General features: G+C 39.6%; 1 protein-coding gene across 3 annotated transcripts in view; it reads left to right on the forward strand.

Annotated features, from left to right (window-relative positions):
- Nucleotides 1-27,677, forward strand: part of RAB31 (RAB31, member RAS oncogene family) — a 128,971-nt gene that overhangs the window by 68,234 nt on the left and 33,060 nt on the right. For all 3 annotated transcript variants that reach the window (XR_007412171.1, XM_025429523.3, XM_049112937.1), the window contains 2 exons: nt 17,343-17,414; nt 18,473-18,579. Coding sequence is in view for 2 of the 3 variants with exons in the window: in XM_025429523.3 (XP_025285308.1) it covers nt 17,343-17,414; nt 18,473-18,579 (179 nt within the window). In the remaining variant the exon portion in view is untranslated. The remainder of the gene's footprint in view (nt 1-17,342; nt 17,415-18,472; nt 18,580-27,677) is intronic.

A 27,677-nucleotide genomic window follows, 5' to 3' on the forward strand; every position in this document is an offset into this window, starting at 1 on the left:
TTCTTGTAATGACGTTGCCTAATGTTGGAGCTAAAAATAAATTCTATGCTGCTGCGTGTGCCTTTTGCTATTTGTTCTGTCTCATTAATTGTTGGAGTCCAGTGTACTTTTTTATCCCTCTTTATCCTTGTAGAAATCGGCTAGTGTTCTCCTTTTTCTTTGTAATTTTAAACAAACTCTCTTTGGATTTATGATTTGATAATATAAAGACATAGATTTCCGTGGCCTCAAAGGGGATAATATGCAGTGTGTGTGTTAATTACTCAGTATTTGTTTATTTGTGGAACTATCAAGCCAAGTGCTGCCTCGTATACACAATATTAATTCTGGACCACATTCGTGGCACAAATTCATACTCTTGAAAAATTACTCTTCCTTCTGTGTGAGCACTGGAAATGTAAAAGGATCTCTCTTTGTGGGAGAGAGTATTCATTCTTGATATGCTGTCTTAATTATGCTTTTCATTCAAGCACGTATGACGGACATCTTATGATCTTTTCAATGGCAAATTGTAATCCTTGGACTGCCTCTGTTAAAAATGTTTTAAAATTTAACCACTTCAATCAACCAATTGATTGTTGAATCCAATTTGTTAGAAGCTTAACATTTGCAAAATTTATGCATTCGTTTTTTTTTGCTGCCAAGAGGGGTGTGGAGTGGGCAAGAGTGCCATTGGAGTACCTGTGTTGTAGCGTCACTGTGGGCTTTTGGGGTTTTTTATCCTGTCCTCTTGCAATGAGTTGTGCTGGTTCTGCTTTGTACAGAGCTGTGAATGGAACTCAGCAGTAGGTCAGCAGATGTCTCTGGAAGGTTTTACACAGGAGCTTGAAGTGGTTCCAGGGGAGAGAAAGGAACTTGTCTGTCCAGTTTTGTCTTCCTATCTCCCACTGGTCAGAATTGTCACGGGAAGATGAGACTTCTGTCATAATGTGTCAACACATCCTTCTTTCCCTCTGGGTTTCCTTTTGACTCTCTTCTTTGTTTTCCCAAATAAACTGGGGACTAGAATATCCATGTTATTATTAAAAATGTCTTGAGGCGCCTGGGTGGCTTTGTCGGCTAAGTGGCCGATTCTTGATTTTGGTTCAGATCATTTCAGGATTGTGAAATTGAGTCCTGCGATGGACTTACACTGAGCATGGAGCCTTCTTGGGGTTCTTTCTCTCTCTCTCCCTCTCCCTCTGCCTCTCCCCCCTCTCTTTTTCTCTCCCTCAAAAAAAGTCTCATCAATAGGAATTATAACCTCCATCTTCTAGATGTGTGCTTCTAAGTCATTCTGGTTTTGTTTTAAAACACAGTTGCAATCCTTAGGATAATTCCATTAAAATGTTAGTATCTTAGAAGATTTTGATGCTTATTCTAAGAATCTAACATTAACAGATTTTAGCATCATCTTATTATCTGGTTTCACTTGGGTTGAAGTCAGTATTATGGCTGCCTCTCTGCCCTAGTGCCTCATCATAATGGTTGTATTTGTAAAATTTGGGTTTCAGGGGATCCCTAGGTGGCTCAGCAGTTTAGCGCCACCTTAAACTGCCCAGGGTGTGATCATGGGGTCCCAGGATTGAGTTCCGCGTTGGGCTCCCTGCATGGAGCCTGCTTCTTCCTCTGCCTGTGTCTCTGCCTCTCTGTCTGTGTCTCTCATAAATAAATAAATAAAATCTTAAAAAAAAAATTTGGGTTTCAAATGTACCACAGTCACAAAATCTGCAAAGGTGAATTAATGGTTCTTTGGTTAAAATAAAAAAGCTCTCCCCTTACTCTACTAATACATCTGAAGTTGAATAGCCTGACGTCTGAAATCAAGCTCATTATTATATACTTTTTTAAAGTGAAATTGAAGAACATATATATAGGCTAAAAAAATAGACCTCCCTTCCCAATACTTACTAGAAATTATGGAGCTTTGAACTTAATAGTAAAAATGACATAATTCAAAGATTTGTGTAGGGAATTATATAATTTATTACTACTGTTTTTTTGGGGGGTATTTTTAAAAATTTGATAGAACACCGAAAATGAAAGAAATGCTAAGAACAAATTGAACATTGTATAGGACTGAGTAAGTCAGTATTATCTAATAAAAGATTGAGCTATTGTAGAATTCTAAATATGATCTTAAATAAACAACACTTTATTTAGAATTTAGAATACTATTATTAATCCTGAAAGTTGACACCTGGCTGTGCCTGTTAATTCTTTTTTTATATCTTTCTATTTAAAAGTACTCTTGTGCTGGGGCGCCTGGGAGGCTCAGTCCATTAAATGTTTGACTCTTGAAATCCGCTCAAGTCTTGATCTCTGAGTTGTTAGTTCAAGCCTCGAGTTGGGCTCCACACCCAGTGGCGTGCGTACTCTTGTACTTATAGAAATGTTACAAAAATATTATGGAGCTTTCTAGCTGAGGTGGCTCTACTTCAAGCTGTGAGGACACAAGGGGGACACTGCTTGCTTGTTCATTCTGGGGTTAGAGAGGCAGCAGCTATCTGAGGAAGCACTCCTTGGGCAATGCAGAAGCACGAGGAGCAAGGCACAGATGCAAGGCCCCTTAACACTAGGGTTAGAATGAGCATATGACACATGACCTACATTCCTTTTGCCAAGGCAAGTCACATGGCTCAGCCCAAAGTCAAAGGATAGAGAGACATGGCCTTTAGAGGAAGTGAGAAAACTACATTGGCATAAACAGGGCATGGATTCATGGAAAGGTGAACAAGTAATTGGTGGCCGTAATTTTCTGCCATAGGCTTCTATTGGGTTCTCTTGCTCTGTGTGCTTTGGAGGCTCCATTCATCCAGCCTGGAATTTCTTTTCAGACATCTAGCTCAGTCTTTTTCCATTGAGTTTACTTTTACTCACTTTACGTTTTATCCAAAATGAATTTCCTTTTTTTTTTTAAATAAATGAAATTTTTTTTTAAGATTTTATTTGTTAATTCACAAGAGACAGAGAGAGAGAGAGAGAGAGAGAGAGGCAGAGACACAGGCAGAGGGAGAAGCAGGCTCCATGCAGGGAGCCTGACGTGGGACTCGATCCCAGGTCTCCAGGATCAGGCCCTGGGCTGAAGGCAGCGCTAAACCACTGAGCCACCCGGGGTGCCCCCAAAATGAATTTCCTGTTAAGAAATCTAAAACTGTAGAGACAATGCTTGCCCTTCTGTGGCTTTTAAAATACAGTGGACCTTGAGCAACATGGGGGCTTGGGGGGACTCCCCCACCAGTTGAAAATCCAGGTATAACTTTAGACTCCTCCAAAACTTCACTACTAAAATACCTACTGTATCTACTGTTGACTGGAGGCCTTACTGAGAACATAAACAGGCAATGAACAATATTGTATATGTTACATGTAATGTAATCTTACAATAAAGTCAGCTAAAGAAAAGAAAATGTAATTAGAAACTCATAACAGAAAATGCATTTACAGTCCTGTACTTTAAAAAAATCTGTGGACTTGTATAGTTCAAACTTATGTTGTTCAAGGGTCAACTGTATATTCATTATTTCTTGGTACTTGAGATAGTCCCTCCCTGTGTTTCTGGAAAGAGCCCAGTGAAGGTAGCTGTGATGTGTGATGTGAAATTCTCTATTTACCTGTTCCTTGATAAGGGAACTCTTTTCCTGTCCACTCCCTCACCCATTCTAGACTTGCTCAAAGTTCCAGTTTCATAAGCTTCTTATTTTCATTCTCTGGTTCACTTTGGAAGCAGCTGAGCCATGCTTTCATCTTTTTTGGAAATCCCATCCTGGAGTTTTAGTGGTTGGAAATAAAATTAACTGATAAACACCTTTGTCTGCATTTGTTTCTGCATGGATTATCATCATGTAGAGTATTACCTCTCTTTTTTAAAGACAGCTTAATTGAGGGGCACCTGGGTGACTCAATTGCTTAATCCTCTGCCCAGGTCATGATGCTCAGGTCATGATCCCAGGGTCCTGGGATCCCAGGGTCCTGGGACTCACATCAGACTGCCTGCTCAGTGGGGATCCTGCTTCTCCTGCTCCTTGCTACTTATGCTATCTCACTCTCTCTCTCAAATAAATAAATAAAATCTTTTTTAAAAACCCAACTTTATTGAGTTATAATTCACAGACCATATAATTTACTCATTTAAAGTGTACAGTTCAGTGGACGCTAGTATATTAAGATTGGGCAACTGTTGCCACAATTAATTTTAAACCCATTAACAGTCATTCTCTATTTCATCCCATGTCTCCCAGCCCTTGGCTGCATTCTGCCTCTAGATTTGCTTCATCTGGACATTTCATATAAAGAGAATCATACAATCTGTGTGTTTTTGTGACTGGCTTCTTTCACTTAGCATCATATTCTCAATGTTCATCCACATTGTAACTTGAATCAGTGCTTCCTTCTTTTTCATGACTGACTGATACTCCATTGGATGGATGTACTACATTCTGTTTATCCATTCCACATTTTTGGCTGGTATGAGTAATGCCTCTTTAAGCATTCATGTACAAGTTTTCATGTAGATAGTTTTGTTTGTTTAATCTCTTGGGAATATATCTAGGCCTGAGATTGGTGGGTCCTATGGTAACTCTATGTTTAGCATTTTGAGGACCCACCAAAACTTCTCCAAAGTGGCTATCCCATTTTATATTCCTCTTTTGTTTTCCATTTTATATTCCTATAAACAATGTATGAAGTTCCACATTCCTACCAACATTGGTCTTTGCCAAACTCAGGGTTACAAAGATCTACTCTTATATGTTCTTCTAAGAGTTTTAGAGTTTTAGTTCTTACCTTTAGCTCTATGTTCCATTTGTTGTTAATTTTTGCATATCTTATAAGGAAAAGATTCAACTTTACTTTCTGTATGTTGCTATTAAACTAAATCAGTTGTCTCAGTACAACTTATTGAAAAGACTATTCTTTGTGCAATCGGTTTTCTCGGCACCTTTGTTAATATAATCAGTTGACCACAAATGTGCGGGTTTGATTCTGGACTCAGCTCTCTTTCTTTGATCTGTTTTACCTTTTGCCAATATCACATTGCCCTGATTGCTGTAGTTTTTTAAGCAAGTTTTTAAACTAGGAAGTATGAGTCCTCCAACTTTCTCCTTTTTCAAGGTTGTTTTGGTTATTCCACATCCCTTGTATTTACACAGAAATTTTAGGATCAGCTTGTACAGTTTTGCAAAAACCTTGCCTGTATTTAATTGATAGGGATTGTGTTAAATCTGTAGATAACTTTGAGGTTACCCACTCCTTAAACCTTTAACTTGTAAGTGGTAAGTAAGTTGCAAACTGTTTTTTATCACTAATTGTGGATTAGAAATGCAGCCTTGAGCTCATAATGGTACTTGAAAAAATTCTGAATAAAATATTAAATCTTTGAAATATTAAAATGTGTTCCCCAGAATAAATTAATATAGAACTATAAATAAGGTTATATTTGTGAAGTGATCACTTACAATTTACCAAACTATTACTAGATTTGAAATGTATGATACTTGACTAAATTATGTGTTTAAAAGAAGGAACCTGCCTTCAAAATAATATTAGTTGCAGCTGATTTAGTTTTTTCAGCAATATTATCTAACCCGGGACCAGACTTTATTTCCTTAATGCACAGTATTCAGGAAAGCGTGATAATATTCGGAAACCTGTTGATACAAAGGCTTTCAGTGACTCTCCTAGTGAGTGTACAAACTTGTCTCCCCCACCTCCCTGCCCCTCAATTTTGAGATATTTCAGGCACTCCAGGAAAGAAGAAAATGACAGTATAATATTTCAGCACCCAGATTTGTTTACTCTTTACTTGTTCCTTCTGTCAGAGGTTTTCCTGGAAGCAAGGTCCCCGAAGAAGGCACAGTCCCGCTGGGGCCCTAGGAGCTGACAGGTTAGCCTGCGGTGTAGCCCGTGCAGCCGTGCTGCTTGCTCCCCTCCGGCTTACGTTTGCAAGCGCCTACCACGCTCCTACAGTGGGAACGGTTAGGCCACAGGATGACATGTGCAGAGGCAGCTGAGGGGCAGCCAGGCAGGGCTGGGGCCCAAACGCTGGGTCTCAGCGGGTCCCGGGAAAAGAGAAGGGAAGGAGGCAGCAAATAGCTGAGGTCAAGCTCCGGATGGACAAATAGCAAAAGAAACTTGTTTGCTTTCTTTCTGTCTTTCCTTGGGGCCCTGGACTCCGCAGTCAAGAAAGTGGTTCTCTTTTCATAGACCATGGCTCAAGTCAGAGGAAATTTTGACCTTTGGGAGTCCTTGAAGAATGGGGCCTCTTAGAAGCCCAGAATGAGCTGCTCTTTGTTTTCTCCTGGGCTTGCTGTGCAGCGGCTGGAAATACAGGCCCAGCTCCACGCGGCCTCGGCAGCTAGCACCCGCAGGGAAATTGCTTCACCCCAGTGCACCTTTCCCACACCCACGAGAGATCAACTCTCCTAGGACTTTACCTCTGGTGGAAGAGCGTCGGGACCTGGTTTTGGCTGTCCTTCCCCGCCTATCACAAGAGATCAGTGCTTTGAATCAGTACAGATCACTATCCTGATAAGGGAAATACTCCTCCTCTCCCCTCCACTCCCCTAAAACTCCCTCAAAAGGAATACGGAGACACAGCAGAAGCTTACAAATCCCGTAGATGCTGTGGAAAATGAGGTAAAGGGCTACTGCTATCCATAGGGCTGGGCCACATCACCTCCGTTTAGAAGGAGCCTTGGCAATCACTTGATTTAAAAGTGGTACAGCAGGGGCACCTGCGTGGCTCAGTGGGTCAAGTGTCTGCCTTTGTCTGGGGTCGTGATCTCAGGGTCCTGGGATCGAGTCCTGCGTCGGGCTCCCTGCCCAGGGGGGAGCCTGCTTCTCCTTCTCCCTCTGCTGCTCCCCCTGCTTGTGCTCTCTCCCTGTATCAGATAAATAAAATCCTAAAGAAATGAATAAATAAATAAAAGCTACAGCTGAAGAGGTCCAGGGATATTTCAAAAATATTAAAAAACAAAACAAAACAAAACAAAAAACCGCTCAGCGGTTTAGGGCCGCCTTCAGCCCAGGGTGTGATCCTGGAGTCCCAGGATCGAGTCCCACATCGGGCTCCCTGCATGGAGCCTGCTTCTCCCTCTGCCTGTGTCTCTGCCTCTCTCTCTCTCTCTCTCTCTGTGTCTCTCATGGATAAATAAATAAAATCTTAAAAAAATTGGTGACAGAAGCTGCAAGGAAAGTGTGACTGTGGCGTTGGAGGAGGGCCCTGCCGTCTGTGGTGGCAGCGTGAGGGGGCTGGAGTACCTCTGCTGGCACACCTGGCACCAGGGGTGGCCCACATGGGGGCGGGGGCATCATTTAGGACTTGAGATGTAGGAGAGAAAGACAAGGGATGTGTTTGCATTTTAAAATAAATGGAATGAGATTCAATGAAGTGGCCACACAGTATAGTGAAGATAAAGCCGGGCAAAGGGGCGACTTGGGTTGGATGAGCAGAGGTTCCCTGGTGGGACCATTTCAAGAAGCAGCATTTGCCTTGGCCTGTAAGTGGGCTGGATAAGCCTGTGTTTACCGACCCTCCAATCGGGACAAAATTTGGATATCATATTATTATGGTTGAAGAGAGAAAATAAAATGGTATGAAAGACTGAAAAATAAATAAATACAATAAATGTAGCAAGTCCGCAGGGAGACTCCCAGCACCCGAGCCTGCGGCCAGTGGCCAGAGCGACAGGAAGGGAGGCGGGAGGTGGACAAGAACAGCAGAGAGGGAGTGTGGAGCCTCAAGCCTCGCAAGGTGAGGATGCGCAGCCCCCTTCTGTCACAGCAGACCCCAGCGTTGTCCTTTGCTCCCGGTGGCCGGGCTCCCTGCTCCCGGGCTGCCCTGCCCACGTTCCAGGCGTGTTCCGGGCCGGGTGGCCACGCCGCTGCAGGAAGACATTTCTCGAGTCAGGGAACGATGTTCCACGGGGCTGGACTTTGGTCTGGGAGGCCCTGAATGGCTTCTAATTGCACAGCATTGTCTGTGCCTCCGGGGTTGGAGACAGTCGGGGGCAGAGGCTGCAGGCAGCCCTGAGGACCGGACGGCCCGGTTGCGCCCAGGAGGAACCTAACAAGCACTTTGGTCATGTTTTCTCTCCTCTCGCCTCCCCTGGCCTCCTCTCCACTCCCACTTCTCTTTCCCCTCCCTTTTCACTTTTGTGCACCTAATTTCCTAAATCTGGTTGAAGTACAAACCAAAGGGCCTACCAAGCCTGTGGATGTCATTTGTGACAAGGAAATTGGGCACATGGTCATCACTGAGTAACAGAAGAGCGTGCTCCCGAGGAGGCGCAGAGGGACATGTCTCTGCAGGAACAGCTCGAGTGTCCTCAGAACGCAGAGCTCGCTGTTTGGAGACATTTCTATCCAGAGCAGCCCCCTTGAAAATGTAGCCTGACCCCACCCTCCTTCTTCACCTTCTAGTTGTTTCCTAGGGGCACTGTAACAGATTACCTCATGTTTAGTAGTTCAAAACAGCACAAGCTCACTCACGCACAGTTCTGAAAGTCAGAAGTCGGAAAAGAACTTACCAGGCCAATACCAAGGCATAGGCAGGGCTGCTGGACAGTGTATCATGCAGGGTAATCTTCCCATCTCAAGGTCAGCCGGTCAACAATCTTAGTTCCATTAGGACTCAATGCCCCCTTGCCATGTACCATAATGTAGTCACAGGTCCCAGGGATTAAGATGGGGATATCTTTGGGGCTGTTATTCTCTCTGCCAACTCCTTAGAACATACCTGTTATGTACCAAGTGTTGAAGGAGTGAAAACATTTAGTATAAGCCCATATCTGCATTACATCAACTCATGCAATGTTTCACGCAGAGAAGCAACTGAGAAATGGGAAGATCATGGAATTTGGAGTCAGAAGATCTGTGTTCAAGGTCTGGTGACACCATTTAAGAGCTGTGTGTCTGTGGGCAATTTACTTAACCATTCTGAGCCTTTTTTTCTCATCTGTAAAATGGGAACAAGCTTACCTGGTTAACCTGCCTTCACAGGGTTATTGATTCATCACATGTGTTGTGTTGTTACATATTTGTTGAGTCCCTGCTATGATCCAGATAAGGGGTCAGGAGAGGTTCTCAGAGGAGGTGGCAGTTGAAGACATGTATGACATGTGTGAGTGAGGGTCTAGGCTGGGGAAGGCATGTAGGATGACCTTCAGGGCTCCATGTGGCTGCATGTTCGGAGAGCAGGGAGGAGGCCAGGGCCTGGAGAGAGAGAGAGGGAGGAAGACTGTGTGCCTGAGTGACACCACAGGACAGAGTTCAGATTTATGCTTAGTAAGTTAGAATGATTTTGAAAAAACACCACCCTTTGACTTTGTTGGAAGAAAAAAACCACTGTGCTCTAGGGCTAACATAATATGACGTCAAGTATTTGCTTCAGAAGATTCCAGCGTAAGGGGTGAGGTGGGAGGGGAGGTGGAAACATTCCAGGGGTCATGTGTTCAGGCTGATCTTGAGGCTAGGGAATGAGAGAATGGAAGCACAGTGTACCAGGCTCTCTTCTTGTGCGTATGGTTGAAAAATTTCCACAATTAAAAAGTCAAAAATAGATTTGATGGTATATGTAAATGACATAACTCAGAAGTTAAAAACAGAATTCCTCTGGCTGCTGTGTGGCCAGTGTGGAGGCCACTGCAGTATCCAAATACTCCAGTAGAAACTTCCAGATAACCAGTCAAGGAAAGATGAGTCTGCAGGCTGCACTAGGTGAACTCAGCACAGAGGCCTGGGTGCCTGGTGCTTTTGGGGGTGAATGAAACCACATGCCTGCAGGTGTGTCTTGTGTGGATCTGATCTCTTCTTACCAAGGTGCTGTCACAGACTAGGGAATCTCCTCATGGGTGCCCAGCAAGGCAGGCTTTCCTTCGGGTACCATGTTGGCAGGACTGCAGGATGGGTAACACTGCCAGGGAGCGCGGGGTCAGGCCCTGCTCTGGGGCCCATGGGCCAAGGTCTGTCCTGCTCCAGGTGATATTTGCTTGCTGTCCCATTCTGCAGGGAGACTTCTTTCGAAGAGGGGTGTTTATCGTGAACAGGAGGGCTGTATACAGATGGGAAAACTCAGAGCAACCTGAGCAGAGTACAGAGGGAAGGGGAGCCATGACCAAACCTCATGGCATTTCCTTTAAATGAATGGTGGCTGTGTGGGATGAGAAATGCAGAGAACTTAAGGACGGGGTGGGGCAGAGTTGTGGACTTTTAGGAAATTCCATTGGTTTGCTAACAGATAGGAATTAGAGTTGAGGTTCTCTGTAGTTGGGTATTACATGGGTGGGAAAAAATGTACTTCTACATCATTTCAAAACCTTGACTTCTGTCTTATGCATTATTCTAAGGATCAGAATATGCCAGTTCATTACCTTGTCTTTTACAAAAACACTAACCCATGCCCTACTCTCCAACCCCCCCTTTTTTTGTAGAAAGATGTTTGGATTTGTGTTGTATCATTGTCTACTAAAGAAGGTTTGCACCTTACCTTGTCAAAAAGGAGGCAAACAGAGATCAGGTTACTTCTAAAACCCAGCTTCCTCCTGATATGTTTGCTTCAATGCCCTGATCCCTGAATGCCAAGGAAGCTCTTTGACTTTAATTGGCAAATTGAAAGAAAGAAGAAAGAAGGGGGGTGGGAATCCCCTTTCATTGTAAAAGTAGTGTGTCCTATTAAAATTAAAGAAAAATCTGGACATATTACCAGTAGTGGTCTGCCTATGATGGCATTATTCAGAAATAACTACTGTTAATAGTCTGCCTTATAGTTTCCCAGCCCTTTTTCTATTCAGCTTTACTTACTATTGGATTTTAGGACATCTGAGTGGGCATATTATATAGGCCTTCTGCTTTTCTGTGGAAAGAGAGGGTCTGTGTAAAAATCAGAAATGTTCTTCTGAATGGCACAGAAAGAACAGTCAGTAATGGTTTTTCCATTCAGCTTTTGCCAGCTGAGAATGTTGGGAATGTCAGGAATTTTCCTCTACCACTTCCCTCTTTGTTTGAATCCTAATGAACCACGGGATATGTTTTGGTTTCTGCCCTTGACTGTCCATGGCCTCAGGGTTCTGTGGGATGGTGAGAATTTCTGATTGTGTGCTGGGATCAGAGACCGACCAGCATTGGCTCCCTGGTTGCATCGAAGTGACTCACCAGGGACAGTGTCCTCTGAAAATCATAGCACATAACCAATCCCTACAAGTTCCTGGACTTGATGCAAGAGCCGTCTGGTTTGGATAATTCTCGTCTGGGGGACAGAGCCCAGCTGGAGCCTGTCCTTGTTTGGAAACTTTATGTGTTTTCCACTACTGCTCATTCTTGACATGCAGAATTTTTGCTGCTATGGAATTTATGATTCCACAAACCTGCATTTAAGGAATTTTTCCTGAAGCAGACTGGGTGGTCTGGAGGATTAGGATATTTCCTGGAATAATACTTTCCACTGTGTGCTGACTAGTGTGTGCATGCACACATGAATGGGGTGGTGTGGGAAGGGAAGAAAGGTTTGTGTTGTAGGTAATGCACTTGGAAGAATCAAGAGCAGGGCAAAGGAAGGAGGTTCTATCCAGAGTCTGTCGTACCTTGGCCATGAGGATCATCACAGAGCTAGAAAAACCTTAGTTATCACCACTGACTCCACCCTCACTGCTAACTGACATGAAAATATTGAGGTTCAGAGCCAGTGGTCAAGAAAGAATTCTTGGGGCATCTTCAGTGCAAGCAGGGTGGTTTTATTAAAACATGAGGACAGGACCCGAGTTTCAGAAAGAGCTGCACTGGGGTCATGAGAAATGGCTGTTTATATACTTTCAAGTTAGGAGGGGGTTAGGGATAGCATAAGTCTCTGAGGAATTTGGAAGCAAGGTTTCCAGGACCTTGAGGGGCTTAGCCGTTGTTGGGAAAAGGCCATTTACACTATCTAGTAAAATCTTAGTCATGAGACCCTTCAGATGTCTATCTTGGAAGGATGATTGCTAACATATATCTTGGGCGAGGGGGGTTGAGACAAAGAAAGTTTCCAAAGGAATTTTTATTTTTATTATTTTTGAAGATTTTATTTATTTATTCATGAGGGACACAGAGAAGCAGAGACATAGGCAGGCAGAGAAGCAGGCTCCCTGCAGGGAGCCTGATGTAGGACTTGATCCCAGGACCCAGGGATCATGACCTGAGCCAAAGGCAGATGCTCAAGCACTAGGCCACCCAGATGCCCCCAAAGAAATTTTTATGTTAGAGGAGACTTACAGATTCCTGGAGTTTGAGCTAATATTAAGCTAAAGTATTAATTAACATGGAGACAGTTGAGTTCCTAGAGGAGAGTCACTCTGCCTGTCTCAAGGACTTGTCAATGGACTGTAAATTGTAAGGAAATTGATTTTTTTTTCTTTTGCTTTTGTTTCCCACACCGCTACCCACATTTTACCAGAATAGAGCCAGGCATGGATATCTAGACTCCCTTTGAGTCTAGATCTCTTCATACTTTGCCTTCAATGTGGATTCTGAGCATACTAGGTCTCAAGATGTTAATAAATATTACTTGAAAAAAGGCTAAAAAAAATTGAGTAGTCTAAGTTAAAATTGAAACAAATAGTTTTCTTTACTACAGAAATTTTCAGAGCCTTCAATGTACTAATAATACTTTGTAAATCTCTAGAAGATCATTATTACATATAGCATTTCTGAAACCTACTTGGCCAAGAAACCTTTTTTCCAAAAATCACCTCATGAGCCCAGGGTTCTTTCTGTAGAAGACCCTTGGGAAGTACCAGACTGCTCCACTTGTCTCTTTTGCCATCTCATATATTTTTCAGAAATGAGAGTTTCACTGCTGCCCAGCAGTCCATTGTATGGCTAAGGGCAGAGTATGAAGAGATCTAGACTCAGAGGGAGTCTAGACAAATTTATGTTTCTGGCCCCTGATGGCTAGACATTGAAGTGTGTTCCAGTTTTTCAGCATTACTGGTATTCTGGAGTGAATTCTGGTTCCCTTGTGACCATCTTGGATCATTCCCTTCAGATGTGCAATTGTTGAATCAGTGTGTGAACATTTTCAAGACTCTTGATATTCATTGTTCGATTGCTTTCCAGAAAGGTTATGCCCGCTTATCCTTCTCCCAGTTGCTGGAAGTGAGCACAGGGTTAGCATCTATCTGTAAAAGCTGAGAAATCTGAGAAGGTTGAAGAAGACCATTCCCTTCTCTTTTATTCTGTAGATGATGCAACAATTAAAAAACACAAAGTCACCCACAATAAGGACATTTCTTTTGAGAGTTAGATTGACTTTTCACAATTCCCTGTGCTTCTTCTAAATAATTAAATGCCACTTGAGAGTTATCTGAGCACTTTAATTTGGTATTCTAGATATTTTGCTGGATAGTTAGGGAAGAAGGGATTTTGAATTGGCGTCTGTCTTGCTAATTTTCAAAGAACTCGTTAAGGTGAGAGTTAAAAATTATAGCAACCTCCTGTGATTATGAAACTGTATTTCTAAAAGAATCTTTTATGTGAGTGTTTTCATCAGTCTTAATTTGGGCTCAACGGAAATTGAATTATGTCATGTTGAGTATTAAAGCCAATTGTGGTGCTTTTGTTTTTATATTTGTATGGGGAAGAGTATATACATTGTAGGCTAGAAGTGGTTTATCTTTTTGTCTTCCACTAATATTATCCTTTGGTCAATACATTATTGGGTTTTGGAACTGAGACTTGAACTTTTAACTCATTAAAACCCCCAAGTCCCCGGCACTAAAGTCATTTAAGTAGCTTCACCAACAGATTTATTTCAAAATGATTCCATTTGGAGGAAGGAAAGAACAAGTAATGCATTATATACAAAGATCTATTCAATAATTCATGAGACCTGCACACTAGTGACCATTTCAGATTCAGTTGGTGGTATCAGAGCTGAAAATGAACTCTGTCTTAAGAAGATGCCCACAGTTTGCTCATCTCTGTGCTTAAGTTCACAAATATCTTGATATTTGAAATATAAATTTTATACCTACATGGTGTTGTTTAATGTGGACCTTTCTTATATAGAAGCTATTTCGAAAAAAAAAGGCATTTTATATAGTTGGGCTAAAGGACACTTTATATGCATTCCCTACCCTTAGCAAAGCAGGAATGTTTCAAAAATACATTGTTTTTTCCTCCATTTGGGCAGGAATTCTGATTTTATTTTCTATACCGGGGAGTGGATTTCCAAAGGATGGATTGAAAATAGATTTATTGATGCCTGACAATTACAACAAACGCACAGTGTTGGGCAGTGGAGATGAAAGGCATGGGTGGTAAATGGCCCGCTGTCCTCCAGTGACTCCTGGCAAGTGGCCAAGGCTGTCAGCTGGGAACTCCTGGGTTCATCCTGAGCTCTATCCAACACATTCCCTTTTCTAAAAAACCACAGAGGCACCAGAGCAATTTCTGTCCAGGGTGAGGCTTGCACAGGGGCTGGGGAGGTGAGAAAGAGCCTGCCTCCTTCCACACTCCTGAGAGTGCCACACTAACTCTCTTCAGTGCATTAAGAGGGAAATCTCAGGAACTGATGTGCTTCATATCCCCAAATAGGATCATTTCCCTTTGGCAGGTCTTTATTCAGTGATAAGTATTGTGTGGGAAATAAACATGAATGAGCAAGGGTTTTGTTGTTCACTGGAAAAGCTTCAGGATTGATCCTTCCTTCCCTCCCTGCTCCTTATCCTACTCTCCAATAAAAATTACTGCTTTTTCTTTTTAAACTTAAAAGGCGATTTTCTTTTTTAAAAAATCATTGTAAACATTTATGCTATGCATAATGCTATGCAGACTCTTTTAAGAAAAATGTACAAATCACTGGAAATCCCATTTAACATTTTGAGAAACATTGTTATAGCTGTACACATAGATTTACCCACTCACATTTTATCCTAAATTGTAGCATGCTCCATAGGCTGCTTTGAGACTTTTTTTTATTCCTTTAACAGTATGTAATCTTTTCCTATAAATAAAAATCTTCACCATCATTTCAGTTATTTCAGAATATGCCATTATACGCAGATACCATTAATGGATTCTGTATGGTGAGCCATTAGTTTTCAAATATTTGCTCCCATGTATAACATAGGGATGAGTATCTTTGTATGTGATGATCACTCCAGTATATGTTCCTGTAGGTGAAATTACTGGGTCAAACAATATGCACATTTTAACTTTTGGTATATATCATCCACAATGGCTTTTAAAGAAAGTATCTCTTTTTTAAAAATAAAAATAATATATTGGGGTGCCTGGGTGGCTCAGTCTACCTTTGGTTCAGGTCATGATCCCAGGGCACTGAGATCAAGCCCCGTGTGGGGCTCTGTGCTCAGTGGGGAGCCCTACTTCTTCCTCTACCACTCTCACTCCCCCTGCTCTCGCTCTCTCTCAAATGAATAAATAAGATCTTTAAAAAATTATATATTTAAGTTATACAACACAATGATTTGATGTACATAGTCATAGTGAAATTATTACTATTGTCAAACTAGTTAACATATCTTCTCACATATTTTGTAAGTGATGAGAGCACCTAAAATCTACTCTTCTGGCAAATTCCCAGATGCAATACAATATAATTAACCACAGTCATCATGCTGTGCATTCTATTTCTAGAACTTATTCATCCCATATAACTGCAACTTTGTACCTTTTCACCAACTTCCCAATTCTCTCCCATACCCACTCCTGGTAACTACCCTTCTTCTCTCTGCTTCTGTGTATTTGACTTTTTAAGATCCCATATATAAGTGAGATCATGCAGTTTTTTTCTTTCTACTTCTGGCTTATTTCACTTGGCATGATATATTTTAGACTCATTCATGTTGTTGCAAATGGCAGGATTTCCTTTTAAAATGCTGGATAATATCCCCTTGTGTATGTACATACACCACATTTTCTTCATTCATTCAGTCAGTAGGCACTAAGGTTGTTTCCATATCTTGTGCATTGTGAGTAATGCTGCAATGAATATGGAAATACAGAGATCTCTTCGAGGTATTTGATTTTATTTCTTTCAGGTATATACCCAAAAGGGGAATTGCTGGATCATATAGTTATGTGTTTTTGGTGTACCTTTCATAGTCCTGTCTATAGTGGCTGCACCCACTTATATTCCCAAAGGTGCATCGGGGGTCCCTTTTCTCCGCATCCTCACCATTACTTGTTGTCTTTTGTCTTTTTGATAGCAGGCATCCTAACAGTTGTGATATATCATTGTAATTCTGACTTGCATTTCCCTGAAGATAAGTGATGTTGAGAGTCTTTTCATAGGAAGGTCTTTTTCTTTTTTTTCAAAGATTTTATTTATTTATTTGAGAGAGGGAGAAAGCACAAGCAGGGCAGAGGGGGAGAGGGAAAAGGAGAGGGAGACTTCATGCTGAGCAGGGAGGCCAACTCAGTGCTCAGATCCCAGGATCCTGACATCATGACCTGAGCCCAAGACGGATGCTTAACCCACTGAGCTACCCAGATGCCCCAAGAAGGTCTAAAATACATTCCCATGTAACATATGAGAGTGGTCCCCTGCCCAAATCCAAACTAACAATGAATATAATAAATCTTCTTAATACTGAATAAATTAACACATGCCTCTTCATGCTTTTATTTTAATTTCTTTTGCTGTAATTGAATTTTTAAAATACTTATTGGCAATTTATGTCTCTTCCTTGGAGACTTATCTGTGTATATCCTTTGTCCATTTTTCTGTTGAGCTGTCTATGACTACTCAGCTTTCAAAGATCTATTCTTCAGAAAGTACATAGAATCTGTGCAGTATCCTCAGCATAATTATCTATCCTGTTTTGGGAGAAAGAATTCTAGTGACCAACGAGTCTTGCTTTGCTCACATTTTTGAACAGAGCTTGTGTGTGTCACCGTGTGCCTTTGAGGGACAGCAGCCGTGCAGGCTGAGGGCGGGTTGTGGAGGTGCCCTTGCTCAGTGTTCCTCATTAAGGACACGGTGAGGGTCTTGTGACCTGTGCCAGTCTCCTCTTTTCCTCCACTTGGCAAGCATCTTTTTCTTACCACTGAGTAAGTCTAATGAGATTGCCCTGGGTCAGTCATATTAGATAAGTAATGAGCAGTAGAGAAAAAAAAATTCATAGAACAGGAACATTTAAAATAAAGTTTATTTTTGGCCTTAGCCCAAAAGTGAATTTCATGGTCTATAAGCCACAAGCACATGTGCAGTCAAGGAGGAGAATTTATTGCCTAATATGGCTCCTGGGGAAAATACTAGGGGAAATTCAGGGATTCTATAAGGCTAATGTAGGATGAAAATTTTATATTTAATTTGGGGTTGCATAAAATGTGTTGATTTTGGCCTAAAAATATTCATTGTTCTTAAACAGTTTCATTCACTGGCTCCCATGTACTACCGTGGATCTGCTGCAGCTGTCATAGTATATGATATTACCAAACAGGTAAGAATGCCCCCTTTAAAATTTAGATGCTATTTATGTTGATTCTCTGCCTTAGAAAGACCAAAGCAGAGACTTCACTGCGTGAATCTTGCCAGTAGCCTGGAATGAGATTTCATAGCATGGTAGCCAGGGATATGCAGCACCATATATTGAATTTATTCACCTATATGTAATGCAACATTTCAAATTTATTAGCCAAATTAAATGAACAACAATGATTTTTTTTTTTTAATTGCCACTACTGCTCTCCAGAATGTCAACTTTTTAGGAAGGGGAGAATTATTTTTAAGTTCTGCATGTTTTATAATTAGAGAATACTTTCTATTAGTGTTTCAATCACACTACTTAAAATGTCAAGGATAATGTTTATGTATGTGTAGTGTATTTGCATATATATAGTATACCATATTTAAAGTATACTTTATCATGTTGAGGATCTAGGATATCCATCAAGTAACTGCAGTGGTTTGCAGACTGGTTTTTTCCACTCCTGGAATTCTGACTCAGCCCACAGGACTGCTGGTTTAATGATCCATCACTGTTGTCAACCATGAGTTCCTGACCATTTCTACCTAAAAACCTAGTGTTTACCTTGACTGGTTTGCTGCAGGACGATTGTGAGTGAAGGGCAAAAAGGAGAACACGATGAGAGGAAGAGAGCATGAGAGAGAGAGAGAGAGAGAGAGAGAATGTATAGATGTATTCTTTCTCTTTCTGTCGTGAAATAAGCATGAACATATCTGGTCCTACGACTTAAGTCTTTTTCATGTTGCGTCAAGGCTATCATTTTAAATTAATGGCATTTATAGAAGAAAATTACTAGTATGATTTTCTTCATCAAGTTTCAGTTTTAGAAAAGGAAACTTTTATAGGCCATTTAGGTGTAACAACTAATATGAAGTTTTGTGCCAAGATAGGGGCTGGATGTTAACATATTCACATACGTTTGCTAAAAATATTTTTCTCTGATAAATTGAGTTAGGTTTATATTTCTACTTGGTAAAATACTGTGTTGATGAGACTTTCCAATGACTAATTTATTTACATTTTGGGTTTAGGATTCATTTCATACCCTGAAGAAATGGGTGAAAGAACTGAAGGAGCACGGTCCAGAAAACATTGTAATGGCTATTGCTGGAAACAAGTGTGATCTCTCAGATATTAGGTAAGATGCATTAAAAAAATTTTTTTGTGTAGTGAATATCCTTCATCTCTGAATGTCTACATGTAAAAAGCTGTCATGCCTGTGTTGTTAAGTCTGTTCTCAGAATAATGATTTAATAGATAGTCATTCACTTGTGGTCCAGGTAGTATTTGTTCAACCAGAGTAGAATTAAGGAAAAATAATATGGAAATGCAAATTGGATGGATCACCTAGAAGTGGATACTAAAACCAAATTGCACATTTACATCTCTGACTCTAGAGGTCTTTGGGCTAAATGCTTTTATTATTTTTGTTGTTACTTTTTAAAAATTTTATTGACATTATTTCAACTGGCCATTTTAATAAGACTTTCAAATGGTAAATAGAGTTAGAATTCATAATATTTCCCATAGCATCCATGCTTATTTTAGTTCTAACTTTAACTTAAGGTTATAGTCGGGTCTATATAATCTCACTGTTTTCTTCTAGGATCTGAAGGTGATGTGTCATATAGAAACACTGGTTTCCTTCAGAGACACTGGTTGGGTGACCTTGCTTTACTTAGAGCAAAGTTTGCAGGGATCCAGTCCACAGGGACTAGAGATTTGATGAGAGCTTTATGCAGCCTGATAAGCTAGCTATTTTTACCAAATAAAAATGCAATAAGAAAGAAATAGTGAATTTGCATCATCTCCATCTCGCTGGCTATTTAACTCTCTGCAATTCCAGTCATTGGTCTTCATAAAACAGCAATGTCATGCTCAGGTTTTGCTCATCCAAGTACGATTAAGCAGAAGTTTGATAAACAATGGAAATAAATCTTGCAAAAGCTCTTAACATGGCCTTTGACAAATTGCTCTGTTTTTTCAGGATTTCAAAAGCTTTGTATCATGTTGCATTGGGTTGGTTTATAATAACAGCCATAAACACCACTTAATTATTTGTTTTTCTGGGGGCTGGACAAATCTTTAAACTCCCTAGACTTAGTTCAGATCTCTACATTCTTTACTATACTTTACTGAAATAGTTTTATACATTCTTTTTTTTTTTTTTTTTTTTTTTTTAGTTTTATACATTCTTTACTGAAATAGCTTGCTTGTCTAGAATTGCAAAAGAATCACTTTAACTTTTGTCATTGGAAGGGGGTCGGGTGGGTGGGTAGAGACAGCCTTTGCTGAGGGCAGATACCTGAAGGAGATGTACCATGTTTCAGGGTGGAATTCGCCTTTCATGCAGTGGTATAGAATTCTCCTCAACAGCCATTCTGCTTTGTGCCCAGCCTATATGTACAGTTTTCAAAATGCCCCAGCTAACATTATCCATCCATCTCACTTTCAACCATAAATTCATGCACAGCCCTTCCAATGGGAGACAGTCCCGGTGCTACATCCAGCGGTGACATCACGGGACCACCGTCCCACTAGTTCAGGTTTCTGGTTAGTTTACCTTTCTTCTCTAGTTTGGCCTTAGTGAGGTCTGAATGTGACTTCTCAAAATCCTGCAGTGTGGTTTAAAGTGTGGAGTCTATATCTTTCGTTAAACACAAAGTTATGTTAGCTGCTATTTGTTATTTGTTACTGAATTATGCAGCAAGGAAAGGACTCCCTTTGCAATTCTCTTTCAAACCTCAATTTAAAAAGCCCAGCTTGATTAAGTCAGAGGGAAAGACTAGTTTGATGTTTGTAAGTTTTTAAACATTTATTAATGTATAATTAAAATTTTAAATTTATTTACAAATATATTTCACTGAACTAATTTAGAAGTCATAAATTCCACCTGTTTTAAGTATGCTGGTCAATAAATTTTTGTATAATTATAGGGCTGTGTAGTCATCATCACATCTAATTTTAGAACGTTTCCTTCATCCTACAAAGAACATGCCAATTTACAGTCACTCCCAGTGCCCAACTGCTTCCTGCCCCTGGCAACCACTACTATACTTTCTTGTCTTTATAAATTTGCTTTTTGTGGACATTTTGTATTAATCAGATCATGCTCTTACATGGTCTTTTGTGACTGGTTTCTTTCACTTAGCATGTTTTTGAAATTCATCTGGTTGTAACCTTACTAGTACTTCATTCATTTTTATGGCTGAATAATATTTCATTGTAAGGATATACCACATTTTATTTTCTTATTCGTTAGTTGAATGAACTTGAAATTTGAGTGGTCTTCACTTTTTGGCCACTTTAAAAGGAGCTGCTGTAAAGAATCATGGACAAATTTTGTGTAGACATATGTTTTCATTTCTTTTGGGTATATTATGAGGAGTGAAATATTTGGATCATATGGAAGCTTTGTGTTTAACAATTTGAAGAACTGCCAAACTTTTTTCCACAGTGGCTGTACCATTTTACATGCCTGCTGGCAATATGTGATGTTCCAATTTCTTTACATTCTCAACCAACACTGTTATTACCTGTCTTTTGTATTATTGCCATCCTACTGGGTGTGAAGTTGTGTCAGTGTGGTTTTAGTTTGTATTTTTTATTTTTTATTTATTTTTTTAGTTTTTTTTTTAGTTTGTATTTTTTAATGACTTATGATGTTAAACATCTTCTCATATGCTTATTGACTGTATATCTTCTTTGGAGGCATTTCTCTTCAAATCTGCCCAATTTTTAGTTGAATTGTCTTTTTATTATTGAGTTGTAAGAGTTCTTTATGTGTTCTGAATACAAATCCCTTATCAGATATGTGATTTGAAAATATTTTATTCCTTTTATGAGTTGTCTGTTTATAATCTTTATTGTGTCTCTTGAAGTGCAAAAGCATAGTGTCCAATTTGTGATTTTTTCCCTTTTTATTTATTTTTAAAGATTTTATTTTTTATTTATTCCGATAGAGAGAGAGAGAGAGAGAGAGGCAGAGTCACAGGCAGAGGGAGAAGCAGGCTCCATGCAGGGAGCCTGATGTGGGACTCGATCCAGGGTCTCCAGAATCACGCCCCAGGCTGCAGGCAGTGCTAAACCGCTGTGCCACCGGGGCTGCCCTTCCCTTTTTAATTCTTATGCTCAAGTGATTGGTTAATTAAGATCACAGAAATTTGCTCATATGCTTTCTAAGGATTTTATAATTTTAGAGCTTACATTTATATCTATCACCCATTTAGAGTTATTGTGTGTATTATGAGGTGTAGGGGTCCAAATTAATCTTTTTCTATATGGGTATCTAATTCCGAGCACTATTTGTTGAAAAGGCTACCCTTTTCCCATTGAAATTTTTTTGGGCACTTTTGTCAAAAAATTAGTTGACCATAAATGTAAAGTCTTATTTTGAGCTTTTAATTCTATTCAGTTGATCTATATATCCTTACGCTAATGCCATATGGTTTTGATTGCTGTAGTTTTTTTAAGTTTGAAATTGGAATTAGAAGTCCTCCAATTTAGTTTTTCTTTTCAGGATTGTTTGACTGTTTGACTATTTTGGGTCTTTTGCATTTCCATGTGAACTTTAGGATTCTCTTCTCATTTTCTGCAAAAAAAGCAACTAGGATTTTAAGAGAGAATGAATCTTTAGAACAATGCGGGGATTATTGACATCTTAACAACGATAAATTTTCTGATCCATGATGAGGTGCCTTTCCATTTTACTTAGATCTTTAGTTTCTTTTGCCCATGTCTTATAGTTGTCAGTGTACAAGTTTTGCATTTCTTTTCTTATACTTGTTCCTAAGTGTTTAATTTTTCTTGATGCTAGTGTGAATGGGATTGTTTTGTTAATTTCATTTATGGTATGCTCGTTGTGTATACAAGATTATTTTGTCTGTGAATATAGTTTTGCTTCTTCCTTTCCAATCTGGGTGCCTTTAATTTCTTTTTCTTGTTTAATTACCTCATCTAGAACCCCCCAGTACAAATTGAATAGAAATGGTAATAGCAGACACTGTCTTCTTCCTAATCTTAGAGGCAAAACATTTAATCATTCTTATTATGATGTTGGCATCATAATCCTCTTTATCAGCATGGGGAAGTTCCCGTTTATTCCTAGTTTGTTGTTTTTTTAATCACAAATGAATGTTGGATTTTGCCAGATGCTTTTTTTTTTGCATCTTCTGAGGTGATCATGTGGTTTTTGTCCTTTATTCTCTTAATATATGTATTACATTAATTGATTTTTGAATGTTAAACCACCTGCGTACCTGGTGGTTCCTGGGACAAATCCCACTTATCCATGAGGCATAATCCTTTGTGCCACTGGGTTCTGTTTGCTTGTATTTCATTGAGGATTGTATTCATTGAGGATTGTATGTCTGTATTCATGAGGATGTTAGTCTGTAGTTCTCATTTTTTTGTGATGTCTTTGTTAATGCTTGTATTTCATTGAGGATTTGTATGTCTGTATTCATGAGGATATTAGTCTGTAGTTCTCATTTTTTTGTGATGTCTTTGTTTAATGTTGGTATATTAAGGCAGTAGATTTTATAGAATGAATTAAAAGTGTTCCCTTCTTTTCTATTGTCCAGAAGAGTTTGTGAAAGATTGACATTAATTTTTTAAGTGTTTGATAAAATCACCAGTGAAGCCATCTGGACCCAGGCTTTTCTTTGTGGAAAGATTTTAATTGCTAATCCAATTTCTTTACTTGTTATATGTATACACAGATTTTCTGTTATTTCTCGAGTTAGAGTAATTTATGTATTTTTAGGAATTTATTCATTTCATTTAAGTTATCTCATTTGTTTGTGTAGTGCACAGTGTTCTCCTATAATCCTTTTCATTTCTATAAGTTCAGTAGCAATGTTTGCTCTTCCATTCCTGATTTTAGAAATTTTAGCCTTCTCTTTTATTTCTTGTTCAGTGTAGCTAAAGGTTTGCCAGTTTTGTTGATCTTGGCAAAGAACCAACATTCAGTTTCACTGATTGCTTTCCATTGTTTTTCTATTTCATTTATTTTCTCTATGTGCATTATTTCTTTCCCTCTGTTTGCTTTGGGTTTGCTTTGCTCTTTTTTCCTAGTTTTTCAAAGGGCAAGATTAGCATATTTATTTGAATTCTTCTTTTCTAATTTAGGCATTCAAATTGCCCTTTAAGCACTGCCTTAGCTGCACCCCATAAGTTTTGGTCTGTCGTGATTTTGTTTTTTATTCTAATAAGCTTTTTCTGATTTATTTTCAAACCCATTGCTTATTTGGTAGTGTTTTGTTTAATTTCCACATATTTGTGAATTTCCCCAATTTCTGTTGATGGTTTCTGATTCCATTGTTTTTTTTTTTTTTTTTTTTTTTTTTTTTTTTTTTTTTTTTTTTAATTTTATTTATTTATGATAGTCACATAGAGAGAGAGAGAGAGGCAGAGACACAGGCAGAGGGAGAAGCAGGCTCCATGCACCGGGAGCCCGACGTGGGATTCGATCCGGGGTCTCCAGGATCGCGCCCTGGGCCAAAGGCAGGCGCCAAACCGCTGCGCCACCCAGGGATCCCTTCTGATTCCATTGTAATTTGAAAACATACTTTGTATGATTTTAATTATATTAAATGTATTGAGGTTTATTGTATGGCGTGGTGTGTGGTCTATTCTGTAGAACATTCCTATGACTTGACTTGAGGCTAATAAATTTTCAACACTATTCTCCTTTTAAGAGAGAGAGAGAGAGAACGAGAGCAGCATGCAGGGCTAAGGTTGAGGGCCTCTGCAGACAAATGTTTCTAGCTGGAATTTAATTATGTTTTGTCTTTATTGTATTTGTTTTTTAGAATTACATTTCTATGCCAGTTGATGCTAGAGCTCCATTTGTGATAGTGATATAAAATTTATTTCAATATATTAAAAAAATTGGGGCAGCCCAGGTGGCTCAGCGGTTTAGTGCTGCCTTTAGCCCAGGGCGTGATCCTGGAGATCCGTGATCAAGTCCCACGTCAGGCTCCCTGCATGGAGCCTGCTTCTCCCTCTGCCTGTGTCTCTGCCTCTTCTCTCTCTCTCTCTCTCTCTCTCTCTCTCTGTGTGTCTCTCATGAATAAATAAATAAAATCTTAAAATATACATATATTAAAAAATTATTTATATGCAGGACATGATTGTCTATATGGAAACTCCAAAGGAATATACCAAAAAAAAAAAATCCCTAAAACTAATAAGTGGGTTTAACAAAGTTTCAGGATGTATAATATACACAGAAAAATCAATTTTATTTCTATGTCTAAAAATGAGTATGCAGAAACTAAAACTGAAAACACAATGTTCTTTACAGTTGCTCCAAAGAAAACCAGATACTTAGATATCTATTTAATAATACATGTGCGGGTTCTGTATGTTGAATATTACAAAATACTTAAGAAAGAGACCAAACAAGACTTGAATAAATGGAGAGATATACTGTGTTCATGAATTGCAAGTCTCAACATAGTACGATGTCAGTCCTCCATAAATTAATTGGTCAATGGGTTCGATGAAGTCTCTATCAAGATTTTAACAAGATTTTTTTGGTAAACATAAGGAAGCTTATCCTAAAATTAGGATAATTTTAGGGAAATTCACAGGAAAATTTTTTAGGGAAAGTCACAGGCACTAGAAAAACTAAAACAATATTGACAAAGAAGAATATAGTGGAAGAAATCATTCTATCCTCTATTAAGGCTTACTATACAGCTGCAGTAATCAAGGCAGTATGGTATGAGCAGTGGGATGCACACACAGATCAATGAAACAGAATAAAGAGCCCAGGAATAAATCCACACAAATATGCTCAACTGATTTTTGACAAACTTGGAAAAGTAACTCAGTGGAAGAAAGATAGTTTTCAATGAATGGTGCTAGAGTAATGGGATATCCATAGAGGGGAGAAAACTGCAACCTAAATCTTCACAACTTATGTAACAGTTACTCTAAAATGAATCATAGAGTTTAATGTCAAAGGTAAAACTGTAAAACTTTTAGAAAATTCCTGAGAGAAAATCTTGAGGATCTGCAGCTAGGTAAAGAGTTTGAGGCTTGTCAGCAAAAGCTCGCTCCATATAAGGAAAAATTGATAAATTGGACCTCATCAAAATTGAAAACACTTACTCTGTGAACGCCCATGTAAAGAGCTTGAAAAACAAACTGCAGACTGGGAGAAAGTATTTGCAAACCATACATCTGACAAAGGATTAGCATGTAGGCTATATAAAGAACTCTCAAAACTTAATGGTTAAAGAAATTTAACTTGAAAATGGGGAAAGTACACTTTACCCTTGAGAATATCAAGATGATAAGCATAGGCATGAGAAGGTGTTCATCATCATTTGCAGACCTGTCAGAATGGCTAAAATAAAAGTGATAACACCTAATGCTGGCAAGGATGCAGACAAACTGGAGCACTCATATGTTGCTGGTATGCATGTAAAATGGAAAACATTTTGGCAGTTTCTTTTAAGACTAAATATGCAAGTACCATATGCCCAGCAGTCATACTTTGGGTATTTATTCCAGAGAAATGAAAATTTACATTCACACAAAACCTGCACATGAATATTCATGGAGGCTTTTTTTTTTTTTTAAATAATAGCCCCAAACTGGAATCAGCCCAGAAATCCTCTGAAAGGTGGATGACTCAGCACACTGTGGTGCATCCACATCACAGAATAGTATGCAACAGTGTAAAAGAACAGAGCACTGCTCCAGGCAACCAGGATGACCCTGCATGGCAGTTATGCTGAGTGAAGAAAGCTGATCTCAGAGGTTTCATAGTGTATTATTTCAGTTATATGAGATTTTGAAATGAAAACATTTTAGAACTAGAAGACATTAATGGTTGCCAGGGGTGACATGGTGGGGTGTCATGGTGGGCCGGTGAAATGGGGTAAGTGAGGGGGGGAGTGATCACCAGGGATCCTTGTGGTATTGGAACTGCTTAGTGTCTTCTCTGTGGTAGTGGACACATGAACCTACACAGGGGTTAAAATTCTATGGAGTCTAACACACACACACACACACACACACGAGTACCAGTAAAGGGCAGCCCAGTGGCTCAGCGGTTTAGCGCTGCCATCAGCCTAGGGCCTGATCCTGGAGACCTGGGATCAAGTCCCACGTCAGGCTTCCTGCATGGAGCCTGCTTCTCCCTCTGCCTGTGTCTCTGCCTCTCTCTCTCTCTCTCTGTGTCTCATGAATAAATAAATAAAATCTTAAAAAAAAGGGGGGGTACCAGTAAAACTGGGAAAATCTGAGTAAGACAGTGTGACAATGTCAATATCCTGTTTGTGATATTATACTATATTTTCCCAAAATGTTACAATTAGGGGAACCTGGATGAAATGTACAAGGAATCTATCTATTTCTTCTAAGTGCAGGTGGGCTTACAATTATCTTAATAAAATATTTAATGAACAAAAGGTTGATTTAGATAAAAATGATAAGTAAATATTAGAACAGTGGTATATATATGTGGGGATATATATTATACACACATACACACTCCTATATATGCATATTCTATGTATTATATACGATTGACTAAAGTTTAAAAAAAAAAAGCCAAGTGATGAATTTAACCATCCACGGCAAACCCAATGTGCAAAAGGAAAACAGGATGACCGGATTAAAACTCCCATTTAGGAAAGCAGGGAACGGGAAGCCTGATGTATGATTTGTGTATAAACTGCCCCCTGCTAGACAGGAATAGTCTGGTAAATGATAGGGCCTAATGGGCATCTGCTGTTGACACCTTTCCATGGCAGTGGAATCAAGTTCTTGGTCAGCCAATCTGACTGCTCCAGATTGTGCCTGCTGGTATGATTTTTCTGGGGAGTTAGCCAAATCTCTATACTCCAGACCTTATTTAGAGCTTGACCTTCTTTTACTCTAATCCTAAAACATTTTGCCCTTCTGTAGTTGCCAGAAAACTATGCTTTATTTTTCACCGGGATTTGGAGAGGGACAGTGTGTAGATGTGACGTGAACATGTAAGCGTGTGTACAGGTGGAGGCGGTGTCCTCTAACAGACTTGGGTCATGTAAGCTTGTAGGTCCACAAGAAGAGATATGCCTGGCATATTTTGAGAGTGTCTTGGACTTTAAATGGAATTAATTCTGGGAGCTTGACTCAACCCACATGAGGCATGTGTGTACAGAAGTGCTTCACGGAGGAGATGCCCGACCACCCAGTCACTGTGTTTTATTTTCTCCCATGTTCTAAGAGATAGTA

The sequence above is a fragment of the Canis lupus genome, chromosome 7 (assembly GCF_003254725.2).
Source record: "Canis lupus dingo isolate Sandy chromosome 7, ASM325472v2, whole genome shotgun sequence".
Taxonomy (NCBI): Eukaryota; Metazoa; Chordata; class Mammalia; order Carnivora; family Canidae; genus Canis; species Canis lupus.